We start from the raw sequence: 18,795 nt of genomic DNA, 5'->3' as shown, positions 1-18,795 counted from the left end.
GAATCAAAAGTTATCAATACAAGAAGAGAATTCTTCTATTTATAGAAAATTGTAAAACAAACTAATCATATTCCTATTCCTATTCCTAATAAACCCAGGGAATTAATCATAATTGTAACCAATCAAGAAAACTAATTCTAATCCTAATCAATTAAGAATTTAACCAAGATATCCTAATTTACTATAATCCTACAACATCAGGGTGTTTGGGATGCCGAGTTGAGTTTTGAAGTTGAAAGTTAATATGTCAAAGTTAGGAAGTTTGTGTTTTGGATGCAGAGTTTTTAGTCTGTAGTTAGCAAACATTAGAGGGAGGAGGCGAGAAAGAGGGAAAGATGAAATTTCTTAATAAATGTACAAACTTCAATAGTAAACGATGTTAATAAAGTTTATGGACTAAACGCAGACTAAAATAACTTGCACCTCAAATAGAGATACTATTCTAACCTAGATTAAAATGGTTTGCACCTCAAACACAAACTAAAATAACCCAAATGTAAGACTACTTTAGTATACACCCCAAAGGGACTATTATAATCGAAACTAAAATAGTCTATATCGTAAATCCAGATTATGATAATCCATAAACTAATACAATTCACAAACTATAATAACCCCACACTACCCCAAATCTATCAATAGAACTATATAAAGCATGGAACTTGGAATTGATGAAGATAGTATCTATCCATTTTGATTTAGTATTTTTTTCTTTTTGACGTAAAAATGAGATTAAATAATTTTATTTTGAGAAATAACAGCACAAATGAGTTCGATGTAAATTTAAAGTGGGCCAACTGATCTGTTAAATAAATTAACGGGGGCTAATAAGAGACAAAATTTAAAATTTCATTTGAAAAAATGACAAAAAAGTTTCAAAATTGTAAAATAAGCAAAACAAATTTAAAAAATAGAAAATACAAATTGGCAAATGATCAAACTACCCCAAAGACTAACAAATTGAGTACAAATCGACAATGCTTCAAAAACAACTCAAAAACTGCAAATACACTCTATCTAAACTTCTAGAAGCAAAATAATAATAATAATAATAATAATAATAATACAATCTCAACTAAAAACTAAAAAAACAAATAACATGGACAAAATCTTAAAAACGGTTCGAAAATCTAAAAACTCGTCAATATGGGCCTCATAAGAAACAATTGGCAGTTGCTTATTCAATGGACAACCACGATGGTGTGTCTATGGTGCGATGGTTACCGCTGGTGGCATGTGGCTGCTTAGAGAACCAATCGATAATGAGCAAAAGAAGATTTGAAAATCAAGTAAACCGAAATGTAGCAGATAGGGTGATGATGAGAGAAGAAAGAATGGAAGATTCTAAAGAAAGTGAACCAAGATGCGATTGTGGTGAGGAGGGTATGCTAGCATAGATTTTAAATGAGTTTGTGGAGATTATGGCAACAAGCTTATGGCTACAAGCTTGTGTAAATAGGAAAGAGAGAAATAAAAGGATGGGATAAGAAAGAGGTAAAGTAGAAATAGATTTTTTTTTTTAAAATATATATATATTTTAAATATATAGGGAAGAAAGTGCTTAATTTGTTTTTTTCACAATTATAAATATATTGAAACTTTGGAAATAAGGGTTAGTTTTTTTAAAAAAAAAAAATGAAACAATATAAAACAACTCTTATCAAAATAATAAATATATATATAAATAGTAATAATATACACATAAAAATTAATATAATAAAAAAAATCTATAAACAAATAATAAAAAAAAGATAAAACAAAATCCGATAACAAAAGATAGATTCAAATAGATATTGTTGGAGAAAAATTAGGAGAATCTATAATTTAAATCTGGAAACATGAAAAATGAAGATTAAAATCGCATAACTTCATATTATAATTACACTATGTAAGATTAGTTAATCTCATAATTTCATATTACAATTACACTGTATTTGTAAATGTATATTAGTTAATTTTCAAAACCCATTGAAGGCAAAACTAGAAATACGGTTAACTTTATATTATATTTTAAAGCTGATAATAACCTATTTAAACTAATGAAAAAAAAAGTTAAATCAATTGAAAAAGAGTTATATAAACCAAAATTGATAATAATGTGTTCAAAAGGTTGAAAAGAAGGTTATGTTTCTATTGAATTATTATTCAAATGTATAGTGTATTTGCAAGATTCATAGGTGCATTAGAAAATAGTCAACCACCACACAAAAATCATCACTCCAATTCTCCAACGTTCCCCACAATCGTGGAAGTTTCGATTTATTGTAGTGTCCAACTATGATTCTTTCCGACGAACAAGATTTCTTCTTCTTTGACCGAAAAACAAAGAAAGCTTATTATAATAATGAAACAAAAGAAGATTGAATGGTCATACCAGAACTAATGAAGAGGAAAAGAAGAAAATCGATAAAATCGATTGAAAGAGGAAAAGAGGAAAAGAGAAGTCTAATCAGTTGTAAAGTCATAGCAAAAACAATACCTTATAAAAAATATCATAAGAAAACCTAAATCGAATACTTCGTATGAATAACAAAAGTGATGACTATTTTTTTACGATAGGGATGAATATTTTTTTTTCCAAATCGTTAAAAGAATCTAAAAATCTAATAATATAAAACAATTTAAACCTTCAAGGATATGAGAAATATCCCGCTAATTTATTAAGAACATGTATAAAATTATGAAAAACAATTCAAAGATTAAAATAAATTTGAAATTTGATAAGATAAAATGAAATTTGATAACTTATGAAAATTTAAAATATAAAATTTGGTAGAAAAATCTGAATATTTAACTAAAGTGAGATTAATTCGAAAAGTTGTTAAACAGAATCTAAATTAATAATAAAATATGTAGATTGCGTTAATTACATGAGGAAAATCTGGAGTATAATTAAAATCAGCAATTACCTTATACAGAACTCGACCTTGTTTATGATTCTGTACTTACCATGTATTTGCAGTTTCATCAATAACAACTACAAATAAGGTATTTAGAAATTTGTAGTCATGTGCATGACACATGAGTTGCCATATTTGCCATTTTTCGGAATGAAATCCTAAATTTTGTTATAGCAAGATTTAAAATGGTATAAACCATGCATCATATTAAATATTAATTAACGTTTAGATTGATTGATGATTTAACATGAGAGGATAGAAGTTTTCTTGTGTATTTGAATCTATTTCTTCTTCAATTGACATTAATTTTTAACAATTTGTATAACCTAATCATTTAAGTTCCGTAGGGTAACTATTTATTTTTTGTTTTTTGTTTGTAATTAAAGTCTATAGACACTACTTCTGCCTCCAAATTTTTTTCTTTGTTATCTACTTCTTAACAATTATTTAAAAAACCAAGTCAAATTTTGGAAACTTAAAAAAATAGTTTTTAAAAATTTATTATTATTTTTGGATTTTGACTAAGAATTCAACCATTATAATTAAGAAATATGTAAATTATTGTAAAAAGTAGAAAAAAAATAAGCTTAAAAATTAAAAACAAATAATAATAATAATAAAATAGTTACCGAATGCGTCCATAATTTTCTTTTTAGTTAATTGTTTCATACAGATAAAAAAAGGTCTTATGTCTCACCATGTAGCATAAAGTTTTGAGCTTTATAGTTTATAGCATAAAATAATATTTTATTGCTACTCATTGTATTTTAACTTTGGTTGACGTCTAAATATCTTTGACCATTCACCCAAGAAACTAATTAAAAGGATTCGAGACAACCAGATTTCCATTGTCATTTAAGTTCTAACTTCCTTGCACATAATTATAATGTCATTTCCTTTTCTTCAAATATTTTTAAATTACAAAATGTGTTGGATGAAAATGTGATTAAAATTTCACATCGACTAAATAAGGAGAAGGTGAAGGATAACTATGTCGAATAGCATAAGACTTTTTAGGTGAAACCAAAAGTAAAACTACGAGGGTTATGTCTAAAATGAACAATATCATACCATTGTAAAGATTTTTCGAATTTCAATCCAATTCAGAAAAAAAGGATAGTCATTCTCAAACATTCAAGATTTCAAATGGTCAACTTTATTAGAGTTTTTTTTTTTCGTAAATAAATAATAGCATGGAGAGTGGATCATGTATCCCTAATCATTTATTAAAATATGCTCAAAACTCTGTCACATGTTCCTAGGAAGGAGGGGAAAAAGCATAATCTTATAATAGAATAATAATTTGCAACAGGTTGGGGTGAGGTTTTGGTACATGGACGGTAACATAAAAAATCATTGGCTAATGAAAATAGTTATTAGAGCTAAGTAGGTCAACTCTTTGCAACTAGTTAACTAATAATATTTGTTTAATAATGCATCTGACTTATTGGAGAGGAAGTACGGTCATCTATTTATATATTTGAATGATAAAACTAATCAACTGGCTTTTTGGTACAAGATAACAACTTTATTATACGAGTATATGTGTACATACAACAAAGGAGAGTTATAAAGAAAGGCTTGCAATTTATCATAATACTAAATGGAGGATAATCTATAAAAAAACGACATGAATCAATTTATATCTCTAAATTTTTAGAGTTTTATTAATTAAAAATCTAAACTAATAATTGTATCAATTTAAATTATGATTTTTTTTTAGTATATCAATTTACACTCTTCTAAATTTCGTTCGACAAATATTATGTGAAAATTATGGTTTGAGTCAATTAAACTCCAACATTCTCATTACAATTACCTTTGAAAATCATCCATATATTAATTTTCAATAAAATCGACAAATAGAATAAATGTATAGACAATTCTAAAAAGATAATAACTTCAAGTTTAAATTAATTTATTTATGAAAGTTTAGGGATTTAATTGATACAACTTTAAGCTTTACATAAGTTTTTTTTTCATATGAACATAAAGAAATATGTAGATTGATATACTTACAAAAATTTAGGATTTAAATTGATATAATTATTGATTTAGGGATAAAATTGATACAGTCTCTAAAATTTAGAAGTATAAATTGATATTTTTCCTTTGAAAATTGATTAACTAAATTGAGGTAAAGATGATAATGTCTCCTAAAGAAAGATGACTTTGAAAACTTTGAACCTTGTGGATACTTTTTCAAAAAGATGGTTGTACCTTTTCAAACTACTAGCTATAAAACACGTACCATGTATGTGGATAAAAATCTTTAGAACGTGAATTTTGTTGGAAAAGTTTCAGCACCAAATTAATATAAATTTTATTAAATTAAAATAATAAATATCTGATATAAGAATTAAAAATAATAAAATAATTAATAGTCAAAACTATATATATCTTATTTTATGTTAATTCACAACAAATATAAAATGAGATGCACGTGTTTGAAGATCTTGGAACACTTTTCATAGTGGCATACAAATTTTGAATCAATATACTTTTTATGGGAATATAAATCGTAAACTTTTTACATTAAATTAAAAAGTGATGAAATAACAATATAAATCATCAACTAACTTATAAGTAATATTTTTTATGATTATTAGTTTGCTGGCATGCTTGTGTGATTAAAAAAAAAAACATTCCAAATAAAAGGTTAGAGATATATGATACTAATATATTTGTTTTAGGTCTTTTGAATCTATCAAATTTGATTTTATTGTTCATTTTTATAGTTGTCATGTGTAGTTCTCCCAACAGAGTGAATAAAAAAAATGTTAAATTTAAACACATAAAAAACAGATAAAAATTTTGGTTCAAACAAATAAACAATATATCTAGGATCATGAAAAGGTGAAACCATAAAAATCTAAATCAAAGATCTGTAAATTGTGTCGCGCCAAAATGAACAAAATTTTAGATATAATAAAACGAAAGTCAACAGAGAGAAAATCCATTTGACAAATTGAAAATTAAAAAGATTCTAATGATATCCTACGGAATTTTGGTTCAAACAAAAAGAAAGATAATTATCTTCAACATTGTTTTTGTCGTGTTATGGACAATTTCGAATGAGCACAACAATCGAACGTTTAAGGATGCTTATAAGAGTACGGAAAACTTGTGGGATGCCTGCTCCCTTGCTGGCTATTGGTCACATAGAGTTAAATGTCTCAAAGATTACGAGCATGCTTCCATTGTCATTAATCTCAATGCTTTTTGTAATACATAACTCTTTGCTTCTTTTCTGCTTTTATATCACATCTCTATGTACTTATTGAATGTCATTATTGAAAGGGAGATGATGAGAGTACTATGGAAATGTCCACCTTGTGGAGATGTCTGGGTGCACCTAGTGATTCACCGTTTGTATCTTTTCCAAAAAAAATGATTCAAATAAATAAATAAGATATCTAGAATTCTGATAAAATTGAAATTATAGAAATCTAATCAAAGGTCTAATTGAGAATAATAAAGTAATCGTAATATAAAATTTCACGAACTAACAAAAACTACATGTTCGACATTTAAATTTTAAAAAAACACAAATTTATATATCTTTGTTATGATTGAAAAGGAATATAATCTATAAATTATCTTGAAACAATTTTAAATATGATAAATAAACTTTCAATTGGTGGAAGATTATTTGACAAATTGAAAATTAAAAAGCGTCAACTAATTTCCTACAAAGAATCATGAAGTGGAAGTATTGATCTAAATAAAACATACAATAATAAATTAAATTGTAGCACCTTTGACATTCCAAGTTTTCTACAATGTTGCGACTCTTTAAAGTTCAAAGCCAATTTACAAGTGCAATATGTCTGAAACCAAAATAATCACCATTGTTAATATTCCCTCTTGAACCTTATCCTATGCTTTCACATTCTTTCTTATCTCATTTTCCTCATTCAAACCCACTTCCATCATATTAGAAAAACAAATTTTGAAAATATTTTGAAAAAATTGACAAACTGTGATTACTCTATTAAATGGATGGAAGTATTTTTGAAATAAAGGTGACAACAAAGAAGAAATATTCATGCCCCTAATAGTGTCGGCATAAATATGAATTACTTTTCCATCTCTACGTATACATCAATTAATGGTGAAAATTATTCATCATATTATAACAGCCTCATCGAATAATTAAAATCATAGTTTCGGGTTGTAAGTTCGTAAAGGGAAAAAAAAGTTAGTAGATTATTTCATAAAACTTGGCTTTTTATTTACAACTCGTCCTACATAATACAAAGCTACGAATTAATATATAAAATATACATATATCATGCTGAAACATCAAAATTACATGGAAAGCAAAGTAGGGGTATCCCAATTATATTGGACATGTTCCAGCTTTTATGGCTCCGAGATGATAATTAAGTCAACGGATAAAGTCAAAATATCTTCATCAAAATGCAATGCAAATAATTTAAATGTCAACAGATTCCAATTCCATAATTAATTTTATTATTATTAAAATATTTAGTGGAATCCCATCTTCCAAAAACATACAAACCCACCATAAATAATCCTAGCCATTCCAATAGCAAGATATCGGAGAGAGGGAGAAACTTGATCAAACCAAAGCCTTATTAATTTCTCCCGTTTTTAATTTGTTCGTCATCATCATCATCAACAATAATGGTAAATTTGTTTCAGCTATTTTTTGAGCTCTCCTGCACATCCATGGCGGCTAATAATAATTAATGTAACTTCCACAGGGAAATGAAGCAAAACGAGGAGGAAACAGAGCTGCTATGTTTGTTTATGGTAATACAATTTTGTATTTTTTATAAGTAAAAGTCGATTTTCCATTATAAATTGGATGGCATGGCACTTGGCAGTGACTGAAGGGCTTGAAAATATGGCATTTGTGTCGGTGGCATTGAGCCTTGTGACGTATTTCAGTGGATACATGAACTTCAGCTTGACAAAATCAGTGACCACACTCACTAACTTTATGGGAACAACGTTTCTTCTCACACTCCTCGGCGGTTTCATCTCTGAAACTTATCTCCCGAGATTCAAGACTTGCGTCCTCTTCGCTTCCTTTGAGCTCATGGTCACACGCTCTCTTTCTCTATCCCTTCATTTCTCACATAATCCCCAATCCAATTTTTTTTCATTTTTCTCATTCTGAAAACAACAATAAAAAGTTTATAATGTATTCAAATTTTGAATTTAAAATTTTAAAAGGTTAAATTAAAATATATATTATATAGTGAATGATATTAAAAAAAATAATCATTATACAAAAAATTTAAAATAAAAAAAATAATAAATTGATAGGTAATAGTTTATATTCAACCTAATATTCAGTGAACAACTATAATTAATTTTATGGTTTATAAATTTATTATCAAATACATTTTGAAAATATTTTTAAATGGTAATTTAATTTTTAATCTACTATCAAACGCATATCTAAAAATATGAAATATAACTCTGTTTTTATTGAATCTCTTATTTTTAAAATTTTATTTTTTCATTATCTACCAAACAGACCCTTAGCAATTGACTTTTAAGAGTAACAATGTAAAAGTTTCAAAATATTTTAAAAAAATTCTTACGTGACAAACTATAATTACAGAAAGATAGGTGTGGAGCACATATAAGTATTTTTCTTTATTTTATTTTAGTTATATATTTCGAAAGATATTTCCTTCTATCAAGATTGTTATTACTTTTCTTAAAAATGATAATTTATGGTTGAAACATATGTGAGGGGTGATCGTTTTTTTAATCAAATAATATTTTGATGTATATTGAGCAAGAATTTCTTGACATTCAATAAAAGTGAATAAATAAAATAGAAAAGTAGACGCATGCCTATAAAATATTGGACGTCCACGTGAGAGGTTTGGTCATTGTAGCTACATGCTTAGTTTGATAATAATCATTTTATATCAATGTACGGTGACATGCATGGACATGGTATATTCAATCGCATTTGGTTTTTTTTTTTAATTATTTCTTTTTCAATAATAGAGTGAAAGATCTGAATCACAGATTTCTTGATCGTTAATACATATTGGATGTCATCAATCTATGGTGAATTTGATCTATATTATAATCACATTAAGCTCTAGTTGAAACAACCTTTTATTTCTTCTATTTTTTTTCATGTTGTGTTTGAGTTCAATCAAAACTATAAACTTTTAAAATAGACCTTCATTATTTTTAGGGATGTTTTTTTTTCTCGTGAGATTGTTTAAGATGGAAAATAGAAGAGGGAGTGGAGAAAAAATTCAAACGGGGAAGAAGACATGGAATGTTCTCATCCCCGCTCCGTTGGTCTCTTTTTTAACTAATTATAATAATTATTGTTATGCTATTACTATTATATAAAAATTATATTTAAATTTCAAGTTTTATTGATTAATGATCGAGATAATAAATATTTTTTAATATAATATTTAAATTAGATTATATAGGTAAATAATGTAATTTTTTTTTCTACTAAAAAAATGAGTAACTTCTCTTTAAATTTAAATTATCCATGTGAAATTAATCATATAAAAAAACAGAGATAGATTTAATTATTGAATTGAAACTTATGAATAATAACAATGACTAAAATAGTTAATTTCCTGACTTTTGTACAGGGATATTGTCTGCTAACGGCGCAGGCACATTTCCCGCACCTAAGGCCAGCTCCGTGCAAAGGTGCGGCAGCAAGGAGCGAGTGCGAGGCGGCAGGCAGCGGTCAGGAGGCGATTCTATACGTGGGATTATACCTGATAGCACTGGGAACGAGTGGCGTGAAAGCGGCACTGCCAGCGTTGGGGGCGGATCAATTCGACGACAGAGATCCGGCCGAGGCGGCGAAGGTGTCGAGCTTTTTCAATTGGTTCCTGTTCAGCCTGACGATAGGGTCAATTGTGGGAGTGACATTGATAGTGTGGATAAACACAGAGGTGGGTTGGGACTGGGCGTTTGTGGTTTGCAGCATTGCAATTCTTGTCGCCGTTGTTGTTGTGTTTGCAGGCAAGTCGTTTTATCGCAATAATGTGCCTAAAGGAAGCCCCATTCTTAGACTTCTACAGGTACATATATCTTTTATCTTCTTCACATTTCTCCATTTCAATTTTCCTTTATGGCTTTTCTAATACACCAAAAGACGATGATAAATAGTTATAATAACTGTTGTTGGATGTATATTCAATAATCTGCATGTCGTTCAATAATCATCATATATAAATTGAAGATACTTCTTTTTCATACATCAAACAGTGAAAAACTATCAATCACATTGTAGCAATATCGTTGAATATTTTTTATAGGTTTGTGTATACATCAAAAATGAAAAAAATTAAAAATTCTCTTTTGGTCTCTAGGTTCTTTTTTAGTCTTGTTTTCATTTTGATCATTAGGTTTTGAAATGTTACATTTTATCCATTGAATTTTGAATTTAATTTTCATTTGGCACCTAAAGTTTCTAGATATTACATATTGAGTTTAGAGTTTTGTTTCCTAAGTTACAAGGTTTATACTTTTTTCTTTGATTTTTCATTAAAGAGTACCCACTTTCAGTTAATTATTTTAAATTAATTAACTAAAATTTAACATCATTGATCAAAATTGACCATTTGTAAAAACTCGAGGGTAAAAATGTAAAATAATAAAATTTAGGAACCAAATGAAAAATAAACTCAAGGCTCAAAGGTAAAAATACAAAATTTAGAAACTTATAGGCCAAATGAAAACAAAACTCAAAACTCAAGTAAAAGTATATCAAATTTTGGGATAAATGAAAATTAAAGGCAAAATTTAGGGATGAAAATAATATATTTTACCATTAAAAAAAAAACAAGAAAACAAAAATGAAGAAGAGGAGGAGGACAGGCGACACGCTATACTCGATTCTAGTTAAACATTAATGCATAGTCGTTTTAGCATAAGGAAGATGCAGAGTTCTTTGATCTATAAAAGAGAGAAATAATGATAAATTAAATGATATTGTATTTGGAGATCTGTGTTAAAATTGAAACCTTCAATTTGTTTTTCTTGTTGCCTTTTTCTTTTCTTTTCTTTTCTCTCTCCACCTTTTTTTTTTTTTTTTTTTTTTTTTTTTTGATAAATTATTTGCGAAAACCATCACAATGTAGCCTTATAAGTTTTGTATCTAGTGATTTTTAAGATGTATATAGATTGTCAAATCCACACTCAACCGCTAGTGTTTTTGTTTTGTAGTTTCAATGTTTCTTTTCCTGATATGTAGTCTTTAATCTTTTTTTATTCTCAAGTATAGGTCTTTGTAGCTTCAATCCGGAACAGAAAACTTCCACTTCCAGAGAATGTTAATGAACTACATGAGATTCGTGACAAAGAAGCTGCAATCCCACATGAAATCCTTGAGAAAACTGATCAATTCAGGTATAATACTCTTAAATATTTATCTCAAGATTAACCTAAACTTTGGAATTCAATTGATTGGTTAACGCCATGAAATTTTTAAAATCTTGTAGATTCTTAGATAGAGCAGCCATTGTAAGGAATGATACAAATGCATCAATGTCGGCAAATCAGCCAGGGCCATGGAGACTCTGCACAGTAACACAGGTCGAAGAAACAAAGATACTAATTAGAATGCTTCCAATTATAGTCAGCACCATTTTCATGGCCACCTGCATGGCTCAACTCCAAACATTCTCCATTCAACAAAGCATAACTATGGATTGCCAGTTCCTCGGATTCAAAATTCCAGGCCCTTCCGTCCCCGTCATTCCCTTGCTTTTCATGATCTTCTTTATCCCCTTTTACGAGCATGTTTTCGTTCCTCTTGCTCGTAAAATTACCGGGATTCCCACAGGAATTCGGCACCTCCAAAGGATCGGCATTGGACTGGTAATCACTACTGCATCGATTGCCATTGCCGCAGTCGTGGAGACTCGCCGCAAAAATATTGCAATCAAACACAATATGGTGGATAGTGAGGAGCCCTTGCCAATGACCGTTTTCTGGTTGGGATTTCAGTTTTGCGTATTTGGAATGGGCGATATATTCACTCTCGTGGGACTGCTGGAATTCTTTTATGCAGAGAGCTCAGCAGGAATGAAATCCCTGAGCACAGCCATCGCTTGGTGTTCGATTGCATTCGGGTACTTCACAAGTACAGTGGTGGTTGAGGTGGTGAACAAGGCGAGCGGAGGGTGGCTGGCAAGCAACAATCTCAATAGAGACAACTTGGACTATTTCTACTGGTTACTGTCAGTGTTGAGTGTGCTAAATTTTGGGTTTTATTTGGTTTGTGCTTCTTGGTATACATATAAGAATGTTGGGGTCCTTCAAAATGATGCAATGGAAGAAAAGGTTGACATAGCAAGGGGTATATAGGAACATGTTTGGTTGCCGTTAAGGCCCTAAATCTAATGTTTCCTGGTAAATTGTTTTATAAATCCTTGTGATACGTTCCTTCTCATCCCGTCTACTAAAATGATATTCGTGGAATCCAAAATATTCTTTATATATTAAAAAAAAACACTTCAAAATGATTAAAAAAAAATAAAACCAACTAATTCTGCTCTGCTAATGCTACCATTGACAATCATATCATCTAAAGGAACACAGAATACCAATTATCTGAAGCCTCTGAATTCAAATACACAGATTCCATCTATAAAATTACAGGAAAGTGAGAACATGGAGAGATGGAGGATGGCTAAAGCTGAGAAACCACAGCATAAAACACACAGAAAATAGACACCATGAAATTTGTTCATTACTAAGATACATTTGTTGCGGCCATATATGTGCACAATGGCCAAGACAATACAGCAAGCTGAAGGTGAATGATGATCATCCCTAGCCTGTTCGACATTCCCTTGAAGGCAGGAACACGTAAACCCTTCAAAAAATTGAGAACTTTGGTTCCGGAATTAGTTGGGGGCCAAAAGATCGGTTCCCCTCTACTTTTTCCTTCCATTTCTTCTCTTTTGTTTTCTTTTTTTCATTTTTTTTCCTTCTATCCTCTTGGATGAAGAATAGCATAGGATATGACATCACGAGGTACAGGAGCTACTTTCAATAATACACACCACTCAGACATGAAGTCCAATCCAAGTTTTATATGCAAAGATATTGCGGTGGTCGGTACCAAAAAGGGGCAATTTCATCCCTATGAAGGTGTAATAGGGTAGGGTAATACCAAGGACATTGTGTTTAGGAAATCCCCAGATTAATATTCCTTGCACGTGGTTCATCTACCATGCTGGATCCCTTGGAGGGAGGCCAATACTTGAATAATGATCTACCTACAATATTTTCTATTGCGAGTGGACCCCTGGAGAAGAAGAGATAGAGTCAGGTATACTGTAGTATCAGAAAGATTGGTGGCCATGAATCAATATTCTCTTTAAAAAGAGGAAAAAAAGGCATCATGGATACAGCCAATTCTCATCTACGCATGAAAGCATCACGACATGTATACTATAACATAAAACATTTGCATGTGCCAAAAGTTGATACCACAAGTTCCAATTTAGATGTTGGGCATCCAAACCAAACTCAAAAAACACAGAAAAACACAAGATATTCATATATTGTATTATCAAAAGAAATCACGATATAACAATAGCCTATCAAGAGAGCTCATCCCAACTAAAATGATCCCCCCTTCTAAGATCTCAAACTCCCTCAAGTCCCCAAGCTAATTACCAGTATGTCCTTACATATATTAAACTAATATTCCTTATATATCCCCTAACAGTACTCTCACATTATACAACATGAAAGCTGAGATGGTGAACTTACCAGTTATGAGAATCACAACTATTGTTACGGTTGTCCCCCATTACATACACATAACCTTCAGGCACAAGCTGTAGAAGAAAACAAGGTAATTGGATTGAGCAAACTGTTTATCCGTTGAACAGAATTCAGGATTTTTATCTTCCCTCCGGAGAGAGAGAGAGAGAAATAGATAGAAGGTTAAAAAGGAAAGACAAGTACCAGTGGATCCATCTCATAAGCAATTGGCTCTAAGACGAAATCCTCATCTTGAACTACACCATTTACCACCAGTTTCCCTTTTGAAACCTACAAAATGACATTCAAATGCGTCAAGTAATTGGCATCAAAGCAAAGAGAACCACGCTAAGTCTGGTCAGAAGTTAAAAACAAGATGACTAGACGTCAAATCTCAAATGCTTATGGGATACTCGATCAAAATATTGAGCATTGAGCGACTACCAATTGTTCGAGAGTCCTATTTTTCACTAATGGTTGGTACTGAGCGACTCTCTCATATTGTAACTATATTTGGTTCCCTATTTATCTCCAGCGTTGAAGATATGTCCTACAACCAATAATTAATTACAAAGCATAGGAAATATCTTATTTCACGGTGATTTATTAGGAAGAAAAACAAACCATCAAAATTCAGCTAGAAGAGGGACTTTGATATCTATATCTAAACCATCCTAGATTGGCGAGTGGTCATCTTGCCCAATGAAAAAAAAAAATGTAAGGGGTATAAAAGAAAGAGACTCAAACTATGGCAGCCACCTACCTAAGATTTAATATCTACTTAGTTTCCATTGCAACTATGTGTAGTATCTTGTCCTGTAAACTTAGTCATATCCAAATTCGCACAGATGCTCGTGGTAGGTTCATATGGCACTAATCAAATCCATAAGCTGGGCACAGCTCAGATACTCATTGTGCCATATGATAAAATAAGGTTTTTTTTGGTATAAATGAAAATCATTGTGCCAAATCTATATGGGCAAGAATCCTTATAGATTCATGGCAGAGAAGCTCGACACAAATCCTTAAAGCTAGATTTTCAAAATCCAAAGGAGCTGTTGTAATGTAACCCGTGAACTTAGTCAAGAAGTGTCTAAGGACCCATTTGAATTGACTTGAGAAAAAAGTGTTTTCAAAAAGCTCATTTCTATTTAAACACTTTTGACAAAATTGGTCGAAAATACTCTTCAAAAACTATTTTGAGTGGTTGCCAAACACTTATTTTTCTAAAATGACTTATTTTTTAAATTAAACACTTGAAAATGCATTCCAAACACACCCTAAATCTATAAGCTGTATAAATGAAAATCTAGCAATAAGGATTTGTGCCCATGTTCTCAAGAAAAATAATTGTAAGAATAACTAGGTGACTAATGGCTCCAGAATATTCCATCCCATGATGCTACTGCTAGCTAATTTAAAATCCTCACTTATCTCCATAATATAGTAGATTTATAGCCTCTGATGTTACTAGAAATTCAAGTTAATAAGTTATTCCACTTATTTGCTTACCAATATGAATCAGAGAACATATAATATAATTTATTTATTATTATTATTTTGGATTACGAACAAAGCATGGAATTATAGCATAATAAAGAAATGTAAGTTAAAATGTTGAAGAACACTTACTGCAACCACGTCCCCAGATGTAGCCACAACTCTCTTAATAAACATCTCATTTGAACTAACTCCAAATTCCTAAATGAGGTGCGGAAAAGGTACAAGAAAATATCAGCATCCAAGAATACTAGACAGGACAATTTCCTTAAAATTACCTCATTAATTAAAGTAATACCTGCAAGATTTGAGGAGCTTTAAAGATCACTATATCTGAAACTTCAGGTTTCCTGAAAAAGTATGAAACCTAGTATAAGAAGGAAAAGCAATAGAGATCAGTTTAGGAACAGGGTAAGGCAACTTCCATGACCTTGAAAACTGAAACAAGAAATAGACATTTTTTTTCTTGTCTTATGATTGTTAGGAGAATCATAAGTTTAATTAAGGTAAACTAATGTGCCATTACGTTCAAAAGTTTAATTAAGGTAATCATAGTCATAAAAGAAGAATGTAATCCAGACCTTAGTAATATTATATCACAAATTACTGTCCATTAAAAGTCATTTAAAAGCATCTAATATCATTGTTTGTACACAATTGAAACTGTCCACTAATAATACAGTCAACATATTAGAAGATATCAATAATTCAATCCAGAAGTTTTCAGTTCAATAAAGTAAGGATCACCTTTTCTGCTAAAATACGATCCCCTACTTCCAGAGTTGGACACATGGAAGAAGAAGGAATCGATTTCGGCTCCGCCAAGAAAGATTTAAAGAGCACACTAACAGTCAAAGCCGTAAAGAGGGCCTTTGCGTCCTCGGAATAAGTACTCAACAAACGCGAAACCCAGCTGCTCTTCTCAAAATCATTCTCATAAAACCGATTACTCCCACTTTCATCATAATCATAACAAACCGTTGTTCCGCCTTTATCCACATTGTTGCTTACATTAGATCGTATATCATAACCCGGAAGCCACTTCGATCCTTGTAAAAAGGATATAATCGAAGTGGCTTTAAACGAAGAAACCCCAAAAGTTCCTGTATTGATCGCAGAAGAATCGGCCATCGATTTCAACATCGACATCAAACCCAAAACCATGGGATTCTTAGGGCTTTCCCCAACCCTTTCTCCGGCGAGAGTGCTGTACATAGAAGTTGGCTTCTCAACAGAGCCACCCGGCTTGAACCGCCGGCTATCGGACCGATAATTGCGCGCGCTTCCAGCAGATTTGAACTCCGGATTATGGGTCGATCCAAAAACACAAGATCGGACCCAAAACTCCTGGAAGACGCGGCAGTTACCGGCCCGAAGGCCGGTGGAGGAAGCTAGGTTTTGGACAACATAGCCTGAGTAGGAGAGAGTAACACGAATAGCCATGACTGCAAATTTGAGTAGGTGGATTAGGATTTGAAGCAGGTTGGTTGCAGAGACAAGAAAGGAAGAATCAGAACAGCCTAGTGAAGGATTAACGCCATTTCTTCTTCGGAAAGTAGAGAATCGGCGTCCGAAGCGGGGAATTGAAACTGGAACTACAAACCGGAGGGTGTTGAATCGAGTATGGGAAAATCAAAGAATGGGCCAACTGCGGAGGAACGGTGATGGGGTTTTCGGGGAAGTCAACGAGATGAATCTGAGAAGAGGGGGTGCTCGGTTTCCAGTAGAGGATCGATAATAGAGGAAAGAGAGAGGAAAAACACGAGAAACCCAAACTGGAAGAATGAAAACAAAGAAGATATAAAGAAAAGAATAAACCCCTGCCGCAGCCGGAGGAAGACGACGAGAAAGTGAAACAGGTGGACTTTTTTTACTCTTTATCATTATACAATGACACGCTGGCCCCATGCGCTGCGAAATTACCAAAAAACCCAATGGATCATGGAAAATTGCAGTAATGATATTATTTAAATTAACTGATAACATGAATCTAGTCATTGGAACGAGAATTTCATTAGCGGAAAATGGAGGAGGGGTGGAAAAAAATTCTCCGTGAGCCTAACGGAGACGGAGAAGGGAATGCATTCCCCGGCCCCATCCCATTCTCCGTCTCCACCTTAATTAGCTTTTATGTAATGTTATGTTATTATTATTATAATATAACTATTATATTTAAATTTGAAATTTAATTATTTATTAGGAAAGATAATGAATATGTTTAAATTGAATATTTAAATTTATGTTATACATGTTGAATAATTTTATTTATATTTATTTTTTTTACTTAAGAAAAAATTAATTAACTTTTTTAGGCCAAAATTTGAGTAATTTATCTTTAAATTTAATAATAAATAATTTAGTGATAAAGTTAATTATTTAATTAAAATTTACTAAATTAATTGGCTTTTTAAGGTAACGGGAAAAATTCTTTGCAGGAAACTCGATCCTGTGAATTCCCACGGGGAATCTCGCCCCGATCCCGTGGAATTTCACGGGATGGGGAATGAAATGGAGAGCGGGGAGGGGAATGACATCCTCGGTCCCGCCCTGGGACATCTCTACATGCATCTTTCTTATGGATTAAAAAAATAGAAATAATACGTGAGTTTTGAATTAATGCATTTAACTCATAAAAAATTTGTTGGAAATGTGAGTTAGTATCAACTGATTCTTTGAGGTAGGGGTATTCAAAAAATCCAATGACCCAAAAAAATCGATTAACCCAACCGGTTGGGTTGGGTTATCAACTCATTTGGGTTGAGTTGGGTTGAGTTCAAATAAATGAAAATTTTATGGGTTGGGTTGGTTCATCTAATATAACCCAAACCAACCCGAACCAACCCAATTTTATTATTAATTTTAAAATATATATTTTTATAACACAATTATTTATACATATATTGATTTTAATTTTATTTAATTCCAATATTTTTTTAATAATTCATTCTTCAACAACTCTTAAAATTAATTTCTTTACACTTTAGAAAGAAAATTTTCATTATATAAATTGAAATTGAGTGGTTAATCTTAATTCAATATATGAAATTAATTAAATAAGATTTTAACATATTTAAGTTGTGCTTCTTTTTAGAATAAAATTTTAAACAAATGGCCCGATTAACTCGAACCAACCCAACCCAAATATTTCATGGTTGGGTTGGGTTGAGTTCATTTTTTAATAAATATTATTTGGATTAAAGAAATTTACAACCCGAATAATTAGGTTGAGTTTAAAAAGTCATTTAACACAAAACCCAATCCAACCCATGAATACCTTTACTTTGAGGTTTGATCTTCACTTCATATATGGTAAAAAGGATATAAAATATTGTAAATAAAGAATTGCAATTACAAAAGTTTTTTTTTTCATGATGGATGCATTCAACTAAAAACAAATGGTTTTTCTTTCTATTTTTATTTTAATAATATTGTAACTTTAATATTCTTTAACATTCAAAATTTTTCTACATAACTAAATCAAACGTGTTTGAAGAAGTCAGTTTTCATATTATTTATTAGTATTTATAAAATAGATTGTAACTTTTATATAAACTAGATTTTAACACACATCTTGCATGGGACGTTTCATTTTATTTTATCAAATTAATAACATTTTTATTTTATATTTACAATAATATAA

General features: G+C 30.8%; 1 protein-coding gene and 1 pseudogene across 1 annotated transcript; one reads left to right on the top strand and one right to left on the bottom strand.

Moving 5' to 3' along the window:
• The first annotated feature begins 9,478 nt into the window (after positions 1-9,478).
• On the top strand, positions 9,479-12,245 carry LOC120076040 (protein NRT1/ PTR FAMILY 4.5 pseudogene; annotated as a pseudogene).
• Positions 12,246-12,466: 221 nt separating this feature from the next.
• LOC120075459 (thylakoidal processing peptidase 1, chloroplastic-like) lies at positions 12,467-17,139 on the bottom strand. The gene is made up of 6 exons (XM_039028870.2): positions 15,903-17,139; positions 15,454-15,522; positions 15,288-15,356; positions 13,860-13,946; positions 13,662-13,729; positions 12,467-13,191 (listed from the first exon to the last, which is right to left on the bottom strand). Exons 1-6 carry the CDS (start codon positions 16,596-16,598, stop codon positions 13,071-13,073), a joined length of 1,110 nt encoding a protein of 369 aa, XP_038884798.1. The 5' UTR covers positions 16,599-17,139; the 3' UTR covers positions 12,467-13,070.
• Positions 17,140-18,795: the final 1,656 nt, after the last annotated feature.

The sequence above is a fragment of the Benincasa hispida genome, chromosome 4, assembly GCF_027475165.1.
Source record: "Benincasa hispida cultivar pf3 chromosome 4, pf3_genome.v1.1, whole genome shotgun sequence".
Lineage (NCBI taxonomy): Eukaryota > Viridiplantae > Streptophyta > Magnoliopsida > Cucurbitales > Cucurbitaceae > Benincasa > Benincasa hispida.
The sequence above is the reverse complement of the archived record's forward strand: the minus strand, read 5'-3'. Positions and strand labels throughout refer to the sequence as shown.